The following is a 19,338-nucleotide window of genomic DNA, read 5'->3' as shown; positions in this document are numbered from 1 at the left end:
GAGAGAACATCACAGGTTTTATTGAAGAAGGCGATGCAGTTTCTAAGAGTACGATCCAAATGAAATGTATGTAGGGCAAGCACCACACTACTCCCACACTGTATTAAAGCATGTTTGAGTCATCGGGCCTGTCTCTGCAACCCCTCAAATCATACTGTGTGGAGGGCGAGTGGAGCTCACTGGCATTGTTAAAAATGTACAGTATAAAGGCTTGAAGCTAGCAACAAGTCACAGAAGAAATGTGAGTCGCAGTCAATCTGCAGATGAGTCCTTTTTATTATGTGTCAACCCTTTCTGGCATTTCAGAACAGCTAAACATTGGATACTAGAATAAGTTCCTACCCCTTCCCTCATCTCTCCCAACCCTCACCCGGCTCTACGTTATGTTGTTTTCTATAACTACGCCTGATCTTTGTACTGGTGGTGCAACACGAGCACGTCGTCCTGGGAGATCCTGGTCCAGCCCTCGCTGTGGACGTGGTACAGGTTGACCTGCCCTCCACTGTAGGCGTCGCGGTACGTGGCCTGGTAGATGGCGCGACGGCCAAGCTCGCAGGCCTCCTCCACCGTTAGGTCGTGTCTCACGCCGCTGTCCATCACACCGTAGGCATACATGGAGCCTGACCCCACCGCAAACAAGTCGCCGCACACCCGGTTCCCCTCTGAGTCGACGTAGTACAATCCTGAAAAGCAAAAAAAAGGAACAGAAAGGACAACGGGTGGGTCAATAGGACAGGAAGGCAAAGAGGACAGAGAAACCGTGTAAAGGGAGTTGTATTTCTCTAGATGTTGCGCTTTGACAGGAAAACTGAGATGGTGTACATCTAACACCGCAGTGCTCCCACAAACAAACACACACACACGCGATCTTGGAAACGCTCACGCACGGCATGTCCTCCAGAGAGAGAGAGAGAGAATATGAACAGCTGCAACCTCTCCAAGTGAAGTAAGGCTGGCAGATATGAACAGCTGCACCCTCTTCAAGTAAAACGAAGCCGGCCGCAGAACCTGCTGACAAGGCGGGGGCCACATCGCCGTCCGCCCAGGGGCCCTGCTCTGGATCTTATTGATCCCCGCAAACAGGCCAAAAATTAACTATCGACCCACAACCTGAGCTTCGCAGGTAACAGCATCTCGCACCTCGCCAGGGAGGGCAAAGAACAACATCGCGCTCACATCCTGTAGACGTCAAACAAGTACAGCGCACTTCTTCCACACAAACACACACATTTCTTTAACCTTTACACACTTGAGCATCACATGGAGGCACAAGCTCTGCCTCCACCCCAAACATGTAATCTTATGTGCACCGCAGACTCACAATGCTCTGATGGACCTGTGAGGGACAGTTTGCTCCACACCACGCTTCGTGGACACATGCGAGACATTTTGTTCCGCGCTATGACACATTCGCTAGGCCTCATCCCGGAGTGACGTGGAACGGGTGACTAGCACCAGCCTGTGAGCTCGCCCACAGTCAGCCTGCAGATGGTAAAAAGACAGCCTGCGAAAAGGCATGTTTTTTCATACTGCTTTCACAAATTCAAACCTGTGAAAATGATGCACAGACAAACGCAGGAACACATGCATGGAAAATTACCTAATATCCACCGCTATCTCTCATCTCCCACATTAAAAAACACTTCAAAATGCCCTCACACTGCACACCCTCGCTTGCAGAGATTCGCAGCTAAACTAGTGACAGTCTATTAGGGATAGAGAGCCACTTGCTTTTTGGGGGGAGCTTACCATTGCTTTCAACTGGCAAATTGCAGCTTCCTCAGCCTGTCGTTAGCTTGCCATGATAATCATCCAGTGCCTGCCTATGCACGGGGGTAATTTGCCATTCCAAGACCTGCCTGTTCCTCTTGAAAACTGTGAGGGACTCGTTAAAAACATAATGGGCAGGCAGAGAGAGTTGTAAAGGCAGCCTCTTGTGTTGAGTAGCACAGTTGACGGAGGTGGATGAGGACTCTTTAGGAGGTCCAAGTATAGCAGCAGAGCGGCACCCAAAAGACACTTCCCACATCCATTAAAAAAAAACCCAAAAAAAACCCTCACACCTGGGATCTTTGTAGCGCCCAATGCAATCACTTATCACTTAACAGTCTGAAACACATGCAGCCGATGAGGAGTGCTCAGAAAACCAAGGGCGAGGGGAAGGGGGGTGGGGGGGTGGAAGAGGGAGGTTAAAATTTGCAAGGCACACATCAGAGCGGAAGTGTCGTTTGGATGGTGGAGCTCTGCAGCCAGGAGAGGCTCCTTCTACTCCATCAATCAGCTGACAGGTGCTCGAAGAGCCTTTTTTCTTTTCTTTTTTTTTTAAAAACAGCAGCCAGTGCAGCTGGATGGAATGACAGTATTACAGTGTAAGTAAGGATGTATGGGTGGGTAGCCTCAAATAGGTCAGTGTCTGTCATCTGTCCTTCCCCCCCTAGAATTCATGACTGGCTCAGGAGTAAAAAGACAGCAGCAGTTGTACAGAGGAGAAAAAGCGATTACATCATTCCCTTGGGACCTGCTCGAAACCGACAGCCACATGGGTCTTCTTTGATGAGGACTCGTATCAAACATTGCTCGGCTTTGTCGCCATGACGCTACATTTCAGTGGATCACATATCAGCTCATTACGAAGCCTTGATGTCTTTAGAGAGAGCACTGGGGGGGTGCCACGCAAGGTACAATCACTTTTTCCTCTGTCAAAGCCAAAGCCGCTATCCAGCTATCAAGCATTAACCGTGCCCTGATTATGTGAGTGTCATAACATGCAATGTTATTACATTGAGCCATATTTGTCAAGCTCCTCAATGTCGCTTTTATTCAATTTAGTCTGCATGGAGCTTAAGACACTTCATCAGGGGAATAAGTGCCTGACATGATTGTAGCTGGTTAATGAGCTTCCCACCTAATCGTGATTGATTTAATTTACATGACATTTACCTCTCCGTTCAATCACTGGCATTGTGGGAACCATGGCAAAGCCCGCATACATATTGAACTTATACAGGGATCATTATTTCCCCAATTGATTGCCCGGGATTTAACACGTGTCATTTGCGTTTGTTGGCATACCAGCGGGCTGTCATTGTTCACAGAGACCTCTTGGCTTTCCATACAAAGCCACCATCGATCTCAGCACGTGTATGGCCATTATGCATACGACCCAGTTGTCCAGGGCTGAGACCCAATGTCCATCATCCCACCGTGCTCTCACTGGCCTGCAGTCCCAGCCTCATCGATTTCCCATTACTGTGTCACCGTGGCGGCCTCTTTAAGCACACCTTCTGTGATGTACAGCCTCACACTGTGTGGTATTCAAAAGCCACAGCTTAAGGTACTAAAACAGACAGAGCAAAAGAAAGGCTGCAGTGACACCTAGTGGCTAACCCGGAGTAATGCATATGTTTGTTTTTTTCTTAAATGATAATTATCCGCACAGCCCAGCTGTAGTATATTTCATTTAAATAATAAACAGCTAACCACTCATGTCCAAACTCATGCTTAAAAAATAATGAAGAATGAATGAATAATGAAGCCGCTTTGAAATTTGCCTGGGACTAAGGATCTTTGACAACACTGAGAAACAAAACCGATGCATGATTAAGCTGCCAAAATAATCTTTCACATAAAAACAGACCCATTAGCATATGTCAAGAGAGAAAAGCTGATGTGTGTTGAGTAGATTTAAGTGCATTACTTAAAAGCTGAATCACAAACGGCAACAAAGAGATTAAACATTTATATCCCATACAAGAATATTAGGGACTTTTTTTTGAGTAAGACAAAATCAGCATACATTCACCAGTTCACAATCCCCTCTTTTATATTTTTAAAGTTTAGCTGCTAACCACCTGGACTCTCCTGTTTTGACAGGAGGCTAATTTGGCTACACATTCAGCTCCATCTCCAGAAAGCCTCTTTCCCTGTATTCATACACACTTCAACTTGTGCCCCTTGCTCTGCTTCAGAGATCTACTCCAAGCTGGAAGGCCACTCTTAGGAGAACCAGCAGCAGGCAGACAAGTGTTGGACTCAGTCACTAAGTCCACATTTGGTTTCCAGGCCAGCTGTACTTTGCTGGATGTCGTTCTGCTGCTCTTTCTCCAAATTTACCATTTTCAAGAACAATTTTCACAGACTGCATAGTTTTTCATGAGGTCAACTTGATTCCAGATTGCCAGTTTTATCTCCCCATTAGGGGAGATAATGGAGCTCAGGAAGTAGAACAGGTCATCTACTACTTGGAAGGTTGGTAATTCAATCCCTGACTGCTCCAGTCTCCATGCCAAAGCATCTGTGGGCAAGACACTGAATCCCAAGCTGTTTCTGATATATTCATTGTAGACAGAATGTGGGTGAATGTTAGCTAAAATATGTTTATTACTGTACCATTATAGGTTTTCTGTATTACTGTAAGGTCTTTACCTTACACTAGAAAGTGCCTCAAGGAAAATGTTGTTTTGATTTGACACTATACAAATTGTCCTACAATCAGTTCAAGGAAGCACTGCATATCTTGATACTGGTACAGTTTAAAGTAGTACAAATTCTATCTAGATCAGTTTATAACCAGACAAAATGACATGTCCATGTCAGATATAACTGTTGATGTTACCTGGTCCTCTCTTGTCCCAGCCACAGACCATGGTTCCCATACTAAGTCCCATGCCTTTGTACTGGTACACCATGTTAGCAAGCAACTTGGAGGCGGCTGCCACTGAGATGCGCTCCTTGTTGCGAAGCTCGTAGATGCGACACTGGCGGGCCAGCAGGCGCTCCCAGAAGCTACAGTCTGCAGCTCCTCCAGCCATAGTACCCAGTAGGTAGGGGTTGATCTCAATCACCTTCTTGACCGTCTGTGACGCGATGTAGGAGCCCGCTGTGGCTCGAGAGTCCACTGCAACGATAACTCCATGCTGGAACTGAGAGGGGAAACAGCAGTCAAAAAATGGGTCGGGTAGCCCACATTTCCACAAGTTCCTCACAAAACCATATGTTTAAAGTACTAGATATATAGACTGATATCAGTACATTGATTAAGAAAAGACACAAAGATGGCATTTACCGATGTCAGTGATCGATCGATCTGTTGGGTTAAACAGTTAAAATCAACTGGAACTGGCTCGCAGCCAAATTGTCATTTTAAACATTAGCAGTGGCCCAGAACTTTGCAATCAGTGCCCCTCTCTCTTAAACAGCTACACTACTTACCAGTGCATAATACATTTTAATGCCCTCCCCTACATCCACTTCTTTTAACAGAATAGAGTCACTTGCTCTAAATTTAAGTAAGAGATCGCTTGCAGCAGTTCTGCCTAAATGAGGCCAAAAAAAAAAAAAAAGAGCTGCTGCTCTACAGCTGTCAGAGAGGTGCAATATACGGTTCGGCTCTAGCAGAAAGCTGCTGGATAAGAGGAAAGACTTTTGCTCTTCCTTCCAAAATCCTCTATCAGCGAACTGACAGTCACAGAAGCAAGTATAGTAGACAACAGATTTGGCCAGTCAGAGGGAGATGTCTGTGGGGGATGTTTTCATTAAGGGATTAAGGGATAAGGATGGCGTTATTTTTATCTTTTACTTGTATCAACAAATCCCCTGAAGAGACAAAAGCCATCAGCAGGGTTCTGTATTTACACTGCTCCACAGCGTTTGACAAACTGAGGGAGAAGACTACAATGGCTGTTTTCAATTGTGATGACAAATCAACAGCAAGGCTCTTTCATGCTGTTTTAAATGTTTTCAATCGGGGGTTTCTACGGCACACAGGCAGAATGTATTTATGCATCGCCAATTGTACATGCCAGTTTATAAGCCTGTCAATGGAATCTTGGTGGTTTTTTAGGGAAGGATTGTTAATTACAAATAAATGTATCCTCAGAGACACTGCTTAAATCTTTACAGCACAAAAAAACAACAGCAAGCCTTAAACTTTCTAGAAATCAAGATTTATTTTCCCCCCTTTTAGATTTTCTACTTTGATGTACAACATCAAAAAGAACATTTCCACTTTCTAGAGATTTCTTGGCTTCTTTTCGTGAGCATGCAAGTTTGTTTTTATTGTGCGCATCACAGTCATGACTAATCGAATACACGTCTTCTTCCATCAAAACTTCATGTGTGTTTTAACAATAACATTTAGAAAAGCAGGTATGGAGAACTCACAGTTGAAAAGAAGACTCACAGAAAGTGTGACTTTAATTCATTCAACACATTATACATGTATATATCTGAATACAATTAACAGGAATCTTATTAAAGGGCCTTTGTGCTTTTCTCCTTCCTACTGCAACGTCACTGAACATAGTAATGACATAATAATGAAAGATCATCACATTTTAACCCCTAACATGATGTGATGTAAAGATATGGACTTGCAAATTTCATTCATGTATGCATTTAATTAATATTGACAGAAATGTGTTGCAAATTGTCTTAACAAAAAGGTAGCAATGATGTAATATTCTTTTGATAGTAAATTGTTTTTGATTAATACATAGTTGGCCAGTATCAATTACAATTTTTTTTTTTTTTTTTAAAGACAGGTCAACTACATTTTTATTTTACTATATTTCTCGATATGTGTACGTTCCTCGGAGCAAAATATATAAAACGATACTCGAGATAAGTGAGAAATGGTCTCTCCGTGTACTTTCCCCAACACCTGGGGCTGCTTCTGTTGTTTACAACACGCTACACAATGTCTAAAAGTTGGGGTTCAAGTTGAAGAGGTGGTAGGCGATTAGTTTGTGAGGAACGCACTATTTTCATCCATTTTGCCTTTTCAGTATATAACTGAACATATTTCAAGTATATAAAAGGCACGAGTTTATTTTAAAACCCTTAAAAATGTATACTATCAGCCAAAATATCCTGTGTCGGTTAGGCTCTCCTATGGATGAAATACATTTACATACTCAGCACAAATCACTTTGGAAATAACACACGTTTAGGTAGCTCTTTTAAGTTGTAACCATCAAAAAGTGTGTACTTGCTGCACTTTTTACGGAAGAACACGTCAGATTTCCTACTATATAAATTCACGTGACTATGTTATTAAAACACCCACATTTTTGCTTTTAAATTGACTGAGAAACGTCAACGTAAGCCTACGTAATTCACGATTTGTCTTAATACTATACATAGTAAACATATTAGAGAGATTACTTGTTTACGTTTACTTAAGTGCACATCACCTATCTCGTGTACCATGCACATCTGTCATGAGAAAGCGATTTGTAGCCACGCTAGCATGCTAACATCAGAGACAATTTATACCGGAAACCCTAGCGTATGATATGTAAAGTCAAAATTTATCAAACGTCTAGTTTAGACAGGTATACAACTGCTACTGGGGTTTCTTATACCATATAGCTACAATAACTGGACCGTTAACTTACTTTGAATGCTAAGGTGGTGGTTCCATGCAGAAACTCTATTTTCCTTTCGACGCCATCATCGTCTCCGACACACAGCGGGTTTTTAACGGAAAAACTGAGGCTGTCCTCGGGCGTGCCTTCTAACCCCAGACCTCTTGGTCCGGGTCCGCCACCAAAAGCAAAGGACTGGCTACTATCAAACGAAAAATCCGCAGAATCACCGCTCAACACACTAGCAAGGGCCATCTTTGAAAATGTATGATGAACAAGCAACATCCGCCGCGGTAGTTTTTTTTATTCTGTCACGGTAACAAAATCAAACAGCGCCCCCTGTGTCTGTGGCGGTGTATTGGTTAAAAAAAGTGTGAGGTAAAGGAAATACCTTTTATTCCACAGCTATTATTATTATCATTATTATTATTATTATTATCCATCCATCCATTCACTTCCGCTTATCCTTTTCAGGGTCGCGGGGGGCGCTGGAGCCTATCCCAGCTGTCATAGGGCAAGAGGCGGGGTACACCCTGGACAGGCCGCCAGTCTGTCGCAGGGCTAACACACAAAGACAGACAACCATTTGCGCTCACATTCACTCCCACATTCACACCTATGGGCAATTTAGATTAATCAATTAACCTATCCCCACAAACTGCATGTCTTTGGACAGTGGGAGGAAGCCGGAGTGCCTGGAGGGAACCCACGCAAACACAGGGAGAACATGCAAACTCCACACAGAAAGACCCCGGAAGACCCCAGAAAGATGGTGGAATCGAACTCAGGACCTTCTTGCTGTACGGCAACAGCGCTAACCTCAAGCCACTGTGCTTGCCCATTAGTAGCTTAGGAGGTAGAGCAGGTCACCCACTGATCAGAAGGTTGGTGGTTTGTTCCCAGGCTCCTCCAGTCTGCATGTCAAGAATCCTTGGGCAAGATACTAACCCCAAGTTACTCTCCGATCCATCCATCAGAGTGTAAATGTGTGTGATTATTATTAAATTTACTTTTCAATGATAAATATAACATCATAATTTCCTCCCACACATAAATGCTTTTGATTATTGAGTATTATTTGAGTTTGTCATTCTTTTTCTTTCCCTTCTTTTCTTTATCTCTGTAATATTCTTCTTTCAAGTCCTCTCTCTTTCTCTGGCTCCATCCTTGTGCTGTGATGTGGAAAAGATCCACATTGTTCCCCGAGTAGGCATCCCTGTGAGTGGCCCTGAACACTGCTTCTCTTGCCAATGAGATGGCTTCTCCTTTACTCAGGCTCCACCTCAGCTCTCTGTCCAAGACTCCATAAGCATAAGGTGAGCCTGAGCCCACAGAGAAGACATCTCCCTGCAGTCGGGCTCCGTCACTGCACACATATATAAGCTTTGGACCGCTGTTTGGAGAAGTTGTTGCAGTAATGTTTTGGTTACTAAAAACAGCCAAGGAGCTATCATCAGTCATCCAGGGTGAGTCTTCCAAACTTGTTGCACAGTCAACGGCACCCTCTTGCTTATCCCAACCACACAGTGTAAGAGCAACACACATTTCAGTACCTTTAAAAGGATGGAGCATAGATGAAAGGAGCTTAGCTGTGGCACGTATTGAAAGGCGATGTCCATGCCGTAACTGGTACAGTCTGATCTCTCTAATCAGAATTCTCTCCCACAGCATGCAATCTGCACCACTACCAGAAGATGTGACCACTAGATGAGAGTGAATAGGGGTGATCTTATGAACAGCCGGACAGGCAACAAGCCCCCCGGCACTGGCACGTGTGTCTGCTGCTGCTATTACCCCACCTTGGAAGATGAAACCCAGGGTTGTTGTTCCATGAGCCAAACGGAAAGGCTTCTGGACTGTCATTGAATTTTTGGGTGGGCAGAAGGATGACAACGGTCTGTTGATGAAAGAGGAGGAATGTGGAAGAGGTGGTATAAAAAAATGCAGTGGAACTCCACAGTTGTTTTCAGATGTTTCCAGTCTTGAGTATCTTAGGTTGTAACAGTCACTCGTAGGAAATGGAATTGCTGCGTCCCCCAGAGATGAAAAAGAAAACCATTTATGTTGCACCGGCCTTTCTTTGAAGCTGCAAACATCTTCCAAAGCCATGATGGTGTAGACACAGATACTTGATCACAAAATCAGAACATCTTTTCTGTTGAAAAGTAAACAAAAGTTGTTCTCAAACACAGTCTATCCACTGAAAAGCTGATCAAACACAATCTTAAGTGTCAAAAAAACAGATCTGGTTTGTAGAGGGCGGATGCTGCTACTCTTTCTCATCTGCTTCTGAGTTCTTGCGCTTTTATAGCTCATGCAGGTGTGACAGCTGGTAGAAAAACACACACATATACACACGCCGTGTTCCATATCCAAAACCATTTATGGTTTATGTAAGTGATATTTTAGCCTACATGCTGTGAACCTGATATCCGCAGAAGCCACTTTCTGCAAGTCCTACAAGTGGAGTTCAGTAAGGACAAGCAAAGCAAGCGGTGCTGCCTAGTTGAATCTATAAATAGAAATCAATCAAAACGTACCAAAGTGAAAGTGATCTTTTGCCTTTCATCTCAAACAGCATTCTGTCATAAAACTTTGTTGCTTGTTTTCATCCATCTTTTACAACACTGTCATCGGTAGGCTGCAACTGGCTATTGTACTTTCCACAAAGCACGCCTGCCTGGATCCCAATGGAAACTGTAGGTGTTTCCGTTTCACATATGTCAGTGTCAGAGACCTGCACCGTTTTCTCGTTGTGTTCGCATGTGAAAACACAACCAGAATTGGCAAATAGAGGAGCTTCTGTGATATATCATCATAACAGACAAGTTTTTATCTGACTGACCACCTTGGCCAGCAGCAACTACAGACATACTTTTAAAGAATATCACAAATTACTGATGATTAAATAAAGCATGCCATTTTTAAAATGATCTGAGGATAAAACATCTTCAGCAGTAATGTTATTTCACATAACACTGAATTTTCTGCTGAAAAAATATTTTTTAATTTTAGTTATTTATGAACAAATTGCCAAATAAACCAATTTTATGAGTAGGGAAGTGTTTTTGTGGTGTTTTATTGCTTCTTAATGAGTGGGTCTAAAAAAGTCTCTATCTAAATAATTTCTGGTCAATGTTTGTTTAACTATACAATAGTTAACAATGTGTGCAGAAGCAAGACGTCCATGTACTGTAGAGTGCAGCGAGCTGCGGGAGGCTGTCAGCACATTTAAAAGAGTAACAGACAGGCAGCACAAAACAATACGTTTTCATCTGTATATTAAAAAAATAAAATAACATAGCATAAAATTAAATATAATAAAAAATAAAAAATTGTCCCCATTATCAGCTAGTAGTAAATAATTTTTTGTATTTGTACAGTGGAGGAAGGGCTTGCCGGGTTTTTATTTTTCAAATCTGGTTTCTGGTTTTTATTTTCTCTATCAAAGTACAGCAAGCTGTTCGTCTTGGAAAAAGAAGTCGCCGTGAAACATCAAATGGCAACGTTTAAACAACGCTCGGTGCACAATTATCGCGACAATGTACGCGATATGCAACTTGTGCACTCATTAGCCATCTTGGTTCTGTCTCACGTTTGTTAGCCAGCAAGCATTGTAATCCTTAGGAGCCAAGATGGCGCCAGTTTCTTCTAAAGGCAGAGCAATGTGAAAGTCCGAGAAATCAATTCATTCAGTCGGCTAAAGTCATGGCGTCTGCCAGCACAGGGAGCAGGGTGTCCTGCGGGAGAGATTTGAATTGTGTGCCAGAGATAGCCGACACGTTATCCGCGGTCGCCAAACTTGGGTAAGATGGTTTTTCGATTCTACATGTAATTTTTGTTTAGCTGAAATGAGCTTATGAGCAGAACGCGCTGCTTTGCTAGCACGTTCTCAGTGCATGATGGTTGCTAAGCTAGCCGGTGAATTACCAGCACGTGCCCGAATCACAATGATGCTTGACACTGTAGTGAAGTGTGCAGTACACAGGCTCTGCCTACTCCCATAGTATATTTGAGCTGTGTGGAGGATTACTTAGAAAACAAGTTTGTGTTTTACTTCGTGCTGATATTATAAATATTTTGAATGTTAACTGAAGTGCTTCCCTCCTCTGGTATCCAGGTTCGACTTCCTGTGCATGCCTCTCTTCCACCCGAGGTTCAGGAGGGAATATGAGCTGGAGCCCGCTAAATCCCGACCTGGAGCCCAGACCCGGTCGGACCTGCTGTTATGTGGCAGAGGTCAGTTTCCCTGCCCCTTTGTCTTTTGCAGCCTGAGGCATTACTAGCTATTAAATCATCAGTCCCCCTAAAGTGAGAGGAAACACTGAGTGTGTTATTCTGTGCAGGGTATTTTTGGGCATGGTGGGGTCTACTGGTGCCCTTTATTTATTGGGAGGGGGGGGGGGGGGGTCAAGGTCACTTTAAATTCTATTTAAATGTAATATTAAATAAATTTAAGCATAGTCAGTTTTTACAGTCCTAAAAGTGGAAATTAACTTCTTATTAGGTCTGTTAAACCAAAAACACTGCAACCTTTACAATTCTCAGTAAATTACTTTTTATTCATAGAACATAAATTTATCAAAGTTTGACGACATACGTTTGTGTAAGTGTGTCATGGCATAAATGAGATTTTTAGAAAGATTCAGGAAGGAACTGCTGATGTTCAACGGGATGGAAAGGGTTACAGAATCTGAACAACGTGTTGTTCATAGCAGGGCACTAAAAAGAGAGCAGCTACTCTGCAAAAAGAATACTGAGCATTTGAACAATCTTATGTGGGCTTCTGAGACCAAAATAGAACTTGCTAGTTTACGTTTAAAAGACTGTTTGGAGTAAGGAAAACACCGCATTAAAGCATAAAAGCGTGGTGGTATTATCATGGTCAGGGCCTGTTTTGCTGCATCTGAAGCAGGGGAGTTTGCCAAAAATTAATGGAGCAATGAAGTCTTTATGTCAGGACATCTGTCTGCAAACTAAATCTCATCAGAAAGTAGGTAGGTTGTGCTGAAAGACCAATCCTAAAAATACCATTTGTTCTGCTAAAGCCCAGCCTAAGAAGGAAAGTAGATGTTAAGACACTAATTCTAATCATTTTCATATTTTGTATTAAATACTCATCATCAGAAGAATGTGATTTTAGCATAAAGGTAAAATGGTTAGGTGTTTGATGCTTTCTCTAAACCGTCCTTTTGTTCTGTCTAGATTGGAATACTCTAATCGTTGGGAAGCTCTCTCCATGGATCGATGCAGATTCAGAAATCGAGACAGAACGCAGAAACTCAGAGGCTGTAAGTTCTTTGAGTTTGATGGTGCTTGTGAGGGTTCTTTGATCTTGAGATATGAGTGAGGTTATCGTGTCATCTTTTTAATGCTTATCTTATCTGTTTTCCCATGTTCCTCTCCAGGCTCTTGCCCAGGAGCTAAACTTCTCCGCCTACCTGGGCCTGCCTGTCTTCATGATCCCTCTGAAGGGCCTCAGTAATGCCAATCTAGCCCGAGTGCTGCTAAATCACATCCACACTGGACATCACACCTCAAATGTAAGACGCAGCACATCAGGAATCAACAAGCACACAAAGACTGTATTAAGATGTCAGAAAAGTCAAGACAGTGGAAGTGCTCATTTAACTGCTGCTGTCCTCTTTGTTGATTAGTTCTGGATACGCGTCCCACTGATGGCGTCAGAGGACATGCGGGAAGATCTGACTGAGAATGAACCGATCTCTTGTACTGATGACACAAGCGTTGATGAGAAGACTTGGAGCTGGTTAGTTTCATGCCACGGCACTTCCTGAGCAACTGAGTGCCGTCTGCATGCTGAAACGGTTACTATTGATTTCCTTTAAAACACTGTCTCTCTTTGTTTACTTACCTCATTTTTTTTTCATAGGTGGAACTCATTCAGAACCCTTTGTGACTACAACAAGAGAATCTGTCTTGGTGAGAGAACACACTGTGAAGCAGCAACCTGGGGCAAACTTCGGGCATTGAGAAATAATTATGCTCCTGTCTGTTACTGAGATTGTGCTTCGTTTGTATTCCTAAAGCGGTTGACATTGGACCAGATATGCCATCAGACACTGTGATTGATAAATGGCTCGGAGAACCTATCAAAGCAGCCATTCTCCCCACCAGCATCTTCCTAACCAATAAGAAGGGCTTCCCTGTTTTGTCGAAAGCCCATCAGAGAATAATCTTTCGACTCTTCAAGGTATAAAATAACATTCATAGATTGAGTTCTGTTAAAATCAAACAATCTGCAATCAAATACAAAAAGGTTGTTTTTTTGTTTTTGTTTTTTTGTCTACTTTTGAAAAAATAAATCTTTAAATTAAAATGATCTCCTTTTTTAGTTGGAGGCCCAGTTCATCTTCACAGGCACCAGTCGGCACACTGACAAGGACTTCCGATCCTACCTGCAGTACCTGGAGTACCTCAACCAGAACAGGCCTGCACCCAATGCCTACGAGCTCTTTGCTAAGGGTTATGAAGACTACCTGCAGTCACCTCTACAGGTGAGGAAGTACCCTTTCATGCTCACGTTTGTATGCCTCTGTGCAACCTGAAGCCATAGCTAGATGTATAGTTATGTCTGGTTGGATCACTGAAGGAACATCAGATTAGATTTTGATGGTCAAATGCAATGACCTTGCAAACTATACATTTTAAGTCAAGAATTAATCTGTTAATTGTGACATATTGTACACATGTCTAATAATATAAAGTAATGAAGTGATGACATAGTCGAGAGATATGAATGGAAACTGCAGTTTCACTGTTTGGTAGAATTGTAAAACTGTGAGGCTGTTTTGCTTTTTCCTCCTAATCAGGACCTTTTAACGTCATGTTTTGCTTTCTTTGTTTAGCCTCTGATGGACAACTTGGAGTCTCAGACATACGAAGTGTTCGAGAAGGATCCTATTAAGTATTCACAGTACCAACAAGTAAGACAGTCAGACATTTTTTGGGGTATGAGGAGGCATGGCACAGATGTTACAGAGAGGTCTTTGCTTGTCCAGTAGACATACAAATGCAGTAAAATTGTTTCCCCTACACAGACTTTACTTGGGCAGACTGTTCAGATATGCAAGTGCATTTGTTTTTATGCATCACAGAGAACACGGCTAGCTGTGATTAATTTTATTAGTGGACAGTCCCTTTGCGCTTATTTTGAAAATTCAGTTCCTGGCTCATGTTTCCTTAGTGGATGGTATCAGTTTTCAATATTGGTCAGTTGCTTTTTACCTATGAGCTTGTAATTATTATCCATCTGTCCATTTTCTTGGAAAGCCCTGATCCAGCCAGTGGACTTGGACCCAGAACATTCTTACTGTGAAGCAACTGTGTTCACCACCGCACCACACTGTTGCCCATAATCATTATCATTTGCTTTGGCCTCTGTTCAGCCTGAATGTGAAGATACGCCTAGATATTTGTCTGTGTATGTAGAGCTTATCCACATAAATCAGACTGTCACTCATGTAGCATTTGAAAAACACTGACATTTAGGTGTTTGGTGTTAATAAAGGGGTTTAAATGGTCTGTAAGAGTTTGAGGCAAAATGTATTTAACACCATTTTGTTTTTGGTCTTTTCTTTGTGTGTGCAGGCTGTATATAAATGTTTGCTAGACAGAGTTCCAGAGGAGCAGAAGGACACTAATGTTCAGTAAGTATCTATATCTAAAATTATTGTATAAAGAGTCACAAGTGAGGATTGTGGAGTAGGAACTGTATCCAGATATTGATTAATACCTCAATATCATGGCAGTCTATAATATACTCCTATAAGTCTCACTGGAAGTAGAGCAGGATAACATACACTGACTGTTTAAACTTCAGTGGTAACCACCAGGGTAGCAGCCTTGTCTAAAATGATATGTTTTTTCCACAGGGTGTTGATGGTGTTGGGAGCAGGTAGGGGTCCTCTGGTCAATGCATCCCTGCGTGCTGCCAGGCAGGCAGACAGGAGACTGAGGGTGTATGCTGTGGAGAAAAATCCCAATGCTGTAGTGACGTGAGTAAAATAATGCTTTCAAATGTTCCATGTTTCACAGCGTACAAGCAAAAATATTATCGCATGCAACAGATCAATTGCGCTACCTGAATGAGTCTATAGATTGGATAAAAGCTTGGCCTTTGATTTTGTCTGAATTTATAGTGAGTGAGGAGGGGATTGAAGTGAAGCCTGAAACTTTCAACGCTTATTTTATTGATGTGTGTTCTCTAGGCTAGAGAATTGGCGCTTTGAGGAGTGGGGGGATCAGGTGACGGTGGTGTCATGTGACATGCGGGAGTGGGCCGCACCAGAGAAAGCTGACATCATTGTCAGCGAGCTGCTCGGATCATTTGGCGACAATGAACTCTCCCCAGAGTGCTTAGATGGAGCACAGCATTTTCTCAAAGGTATTTCAGGATTTTAATGAAGACTTAATTACACATGTAGACACTGCAGAGTCATCAGAGGTCATTTTTCCACACCAAGCCATATTGAAAGCGTCACCTTTTAATGCTTCCTGACTCTAATTACTTTCATTTTCCCCTTTGTTTATATCATCTCACCTTCAGATGATGGCGTGAGCATTCCCTGCTCGTACACGTCCTACTTGGCTCCTCTGTCATCCTCTAAGCTTTACAACGAAGTACGAGGATGCCGCGAACGAGACAAGGATCCAGAGTCCCATTTTGAGACGCCCTATGTTGTGCGCCTTCATAACTTCCACCAGTTGGCTGATCCCAAACCCTGCTTCACCTTCACACACCCCTCAACAGGTAGATGGAATCGCTTAAAATCCCTCTAATAAGCTTGTAGAGCATGTGCTCACCACCTCTCCCTCCGTCTGTTTCAGATATGAACAATAACCGGTATCAGTGCCTCAGATTCACAGTGGGTTGTAACTCTGTGCTCCATGGCTTTGCTGGCTACTTTGAGACCACTCTCTACAAGGATGTCACACTCAGTAAGTCAGCAGATCCAGATCCATTTGTCCTTTGGCCTATTTTGTTTTTTATTCATCAGGTTTTTTTACGAGTTCCCCAGTTTTAGAATCTGTCATCGTCCTTGCAATTTGGGCTGGATGGTAAAACCATGAAGATTATCACAGCAAAATAACTTTTCCTCAACAGAGTAATGTAAAGTTAGTAGATTCATTCCAGCCATGTGTTGATAAATGCCTGAAAATGGCATGAAAAACCAAACAGAATGGTGCTACGCCAAACCAATCATGTGGCTCGAAGAGAGTTAGAGCTGCGTCAGGTTAGGTTGATGTACACAGTTGGAAATGTTAATGTTTGGGCTACCGCAGACATAAACGCCAGTATGTTAGCAGTGTGAGAAAGATGAAAGAGAAAATAAAAACTGATAACGTGCCAGCATTACCAAACATGCCCCCCAAACACACACAGCCCAAGGCTCAAAAGGCGAGGACATTGTTGGAAAGAGAGGTCAATGAATGCAACAGACAGCTTCATATAAAAGACACGATGTCATCAAGCAGAGTTAAATTAGAGAATTAAAATGTTTGTTTGTTCTGTATACCTATGTTATTTATTTTACATGAGCTTGAAATTAGAAAATTATATTTAAATCAAAATTGACCTCATATCTTCAGTTAGGAATGGAAAGAAACATTTAAGCTAATAACTAATGCTTCATTTTATATTGTGAAATATATCGATCAACTGAAAACTGGTAAAAAAAATTATTATAAGATTTATTTTTCTTTCCCCACATGTCGCACAGCCCTACTTTTAGCACTCAGTCTTTGCACGTTCATATAAAAAAAATCATGACCTAGTTGCTTCAAATGAATGCAGAAGTTAGGACCTGTTTTCTGTCAGTCTACATCCAGCAACAGAATCAAGAGTGCAGCTTGTTACCATTACAGCCCAGCAGGGCTTCATTAATGTTTCAGAATGATGCGTTGGTGGGTGTAGTTGTGCAGAAAGCAAATAGTTTGTCCATGAAAATGTTCACATTTTTGTTTTGGAGCGTTTCGATCATGATTTCTGAAAAATCAGGTGCTTTGAGCATCGCTAGCTACTTCCATCGTGTTTTTTAAAAAAAAAAAAAAGAAGGAAAAAAAAAAGGCAGGTGTAATATCTCTACAATCTACAGTCCAGAATACTAGAAGTATTTTCTTTTTCCTTTTGGTTGAACTGTCATTTAAAGTCTTCTTTGTTGGCAGGTATAAAACCAGAAACACACTCACCCGGAATGTTCTCCTGGTTCCCCATCCTCTTCCCTCTTAAAGTAAGTTCCTTAGTCGGTACTGAGTTAAATGCTAAAGTTGAAAAATGAGAGTGAATAGATAAGTCACCGTGCTCCTTCTTGCCAACAGCAACCCATCTCCATATCCCAGGACGATGATGTCACAGTGCGATTCTGGCGCTGCAACAACGGGAAGAAGGTTTGGTATGAATGGGCTGTGACGGAGCCCTCCTGCTCTGCCATTCACAACCCCGCAGGCCGTTCCTACACCATCGGCCTGTGAAGAAGACGCGTCGGCACAAGTTGGCAGACTCCTGTGTTTCTGTCAGACTCTGTGGCAGTGGAAGAACGGGTGTCGTGACACAGTTAAAAACCTGGACTTGTGCAAGCCCTTGAAAGTCCGCGGTGGTGGGCACTTTGCAGTTTAGGAAGAATAGATCGGATAAACCAAATTTGAACCTTTTCTTGTTTTTAAATCTCGTGCCACATTCACCACTCTCACCTGAACCCAAAGTGTACTGTTGCTGTGAGACTGGCTCATTCAGATTAGGTCAAACGTTAACACCGCGTCGTCATGCTATCCTTTTTTACTTGTCCTTATTGTTCTGAACTACAGTTCAACACAGCGATTTACACTCAATCCTGGACTTATGCCTTATCAAACACACATTCCATACACAATATTTGCATATTTAAACCCTTCTGCTCAACATGAGAAGATAAGAAGAAGGAACTGCTTTTCAGGTTGCATACCATGACATTTGGGGCTGTTTGTTCATACCTTTGTTTTGTTCGAACCGTGTCAATAAAGACCACACTGTAGTGTTCTCTACATACCGTGCCCTTTTTGTTTGAAGCTTGAATGTTTTTGAGTCACATGTTAAATTGTTAAAATGATAGATTTTAGTTGTTTTTTTTAAAGGCAGTTTAAGCACCGTTCCTGTATTTTAATCTGTTGAAATTAAATGATGATCTGATCTGCAAGGAGGTGATTTTTCCTGTAGATGTCACCCTTTCTTGACCTTGACCCTAAGCAATCCTGATTCTTTTTACAAATGAAGGTACAAGTGCACTGTTTCAATTCATTTTGCCCTAACAAGAAATTCTCTCAAGTCCTCACGGTTGTAGTGCTGGGGTCAGGCTAGTTGTTGTTAGATGTTTGGAGAGATACACTTGCAACAGTTAATCACTTCACCTCCAACACTTTTACTGATGAAGGGAAAACAGCTAAGTCAGGCTGCACAGACTTAAAAAAAAAAACATTTTAAAGACTGGTGTTACACCTTATGTGTCTGAAAAGTATAGTTACTCATAACATTTCCATGGGCTCCAGCAGTCCTCCACAACTATAGTAGTTATTATAAGTGAAATGCAAAACATAACTCAGCTGGAGTTTTCAGTGTCGCCGTGACAAGGTAAACTTTATTTCAAATAAACCTACAGTTTCCCCTGGTGTGGGCTTTTCGTCAGGGAGATGTGCTTAACAAGATCAAGTGCAGGCTCAGCGTCCATGAGAAATCCATATTATGTCCCAGTGCTGAATAGTAAGAGCATGGGGACACACAGTGAGCACACATGGCCTGACTATTGTAAACTCAAGCCAGTAAAGAAAATTAACTGCTTTTGTTCCCCCAGAAAATCTGCTTAGACTTGAAAAAACAAATAACACAGTTGGTGCACCTGCAGAGACCCTGTGCCAGCTTTTAGATCAATTCCAAGGAGCACAAATTAGCGAAAGCACTGTTGCCTCCTCATTTTAT

At 42.3% G+C, this 19,338-nt stretch overlaps 3 protein-coding genes across 3 annotated transcripts; 1 reads left to right on the top strand and 2 right to left on the bottom strand.

Annotated features, from left to right (window-relative positions):
• Nucleotides 1–7,707, bottom strand: psmb5 (proteasome 20S subunit beta 5). The gene is made up of 3 exons (XM_026150318.2): nt 7,398–7,707; nt 4,616–4,922; nt 1–683 (listed from the first exon to the last, which is right to left on the bottom strand). The coding sequence occupies exons 1-3, from the start codon at nt 7,650–7,652 to the stop codon at nt 400–402; spliced, it is 846 nt and encodes a 281-aa protein (XP_026006103.1). The 5' UTR covers nt 7,653–7,707; the 3' UTR covers nt 1–399.
• On the bottom strand, nt 7,671–9,611 carry psmb11a (proteasome 20S subunit beta 11a). Its single transcript, XM_080292441.1, has one exon. The coding sequence runs from the start codon at nt 9,474–9,476 to the stop codon at nt 8,442–8,444; it is 1,035 nt and encodes a 344-aa protein (XP_080148567.1). The 5' UTR covers nt 9,477–9,611; the 3' UTR covers nt 7,671–8,441.
• A 1,362-nt stretch (nt 9,612–10,973) lies between these two features.
• Nucleotides 10,974–18,562, top strand: prmt5 (protein arginine methyltransferase 5). Its single transcript, XM_026150659.2, has 16 exons — nt 10,974–11,173; nt 11,488–11,606; nt 12,573–12,658; nt 12,776–12,910; nt 13,025–13,137; nt 13,261–13,310; nt 13,418–13,581; nt 13,724–13,885; nt 14,237–14,314; nt 14,979–15,037; nt 15,263–15,385; nt 15,599–15,774; nt 15,937–16,140; nt 16,218–16,328; nt 17,556–17,620; nt 17,709–18,562. Exons 1-16 carry the CDS (start codon nt 11,076–11,078, stop codon nt 17,859–17,861), a joined length of 1,896 nt encoding a protein of 631 aa, XP_026006444.1. The 5' UTR covers nt 10,974–11,075; the 3' UTR covers nt 17,862–18,562.
• The last annotated feature ends 776 nt before the right edge of the window (nt 18,563–19,338 follow it).

The sequence above is a fragment of the Astatotilapia calliptera genome, chromosome 18 (genome assembly GCF_964374335.1).
Source record: "Astatotilapia calliptera chromosome 18, fAstCal68.1, whole genome shotgun sequence".
NCBI lineage: Eukaryota > Metazoa > Chordata > Actinopteri > Cichliformes > Cichlidae > Astatotilapia > Astatotilapia calliptera.
The sequence above is the reverse complement of the archived record's forward strand: the minus strand, read 5'-3'. Positions and strand labels throughout refer to the sequence as shown.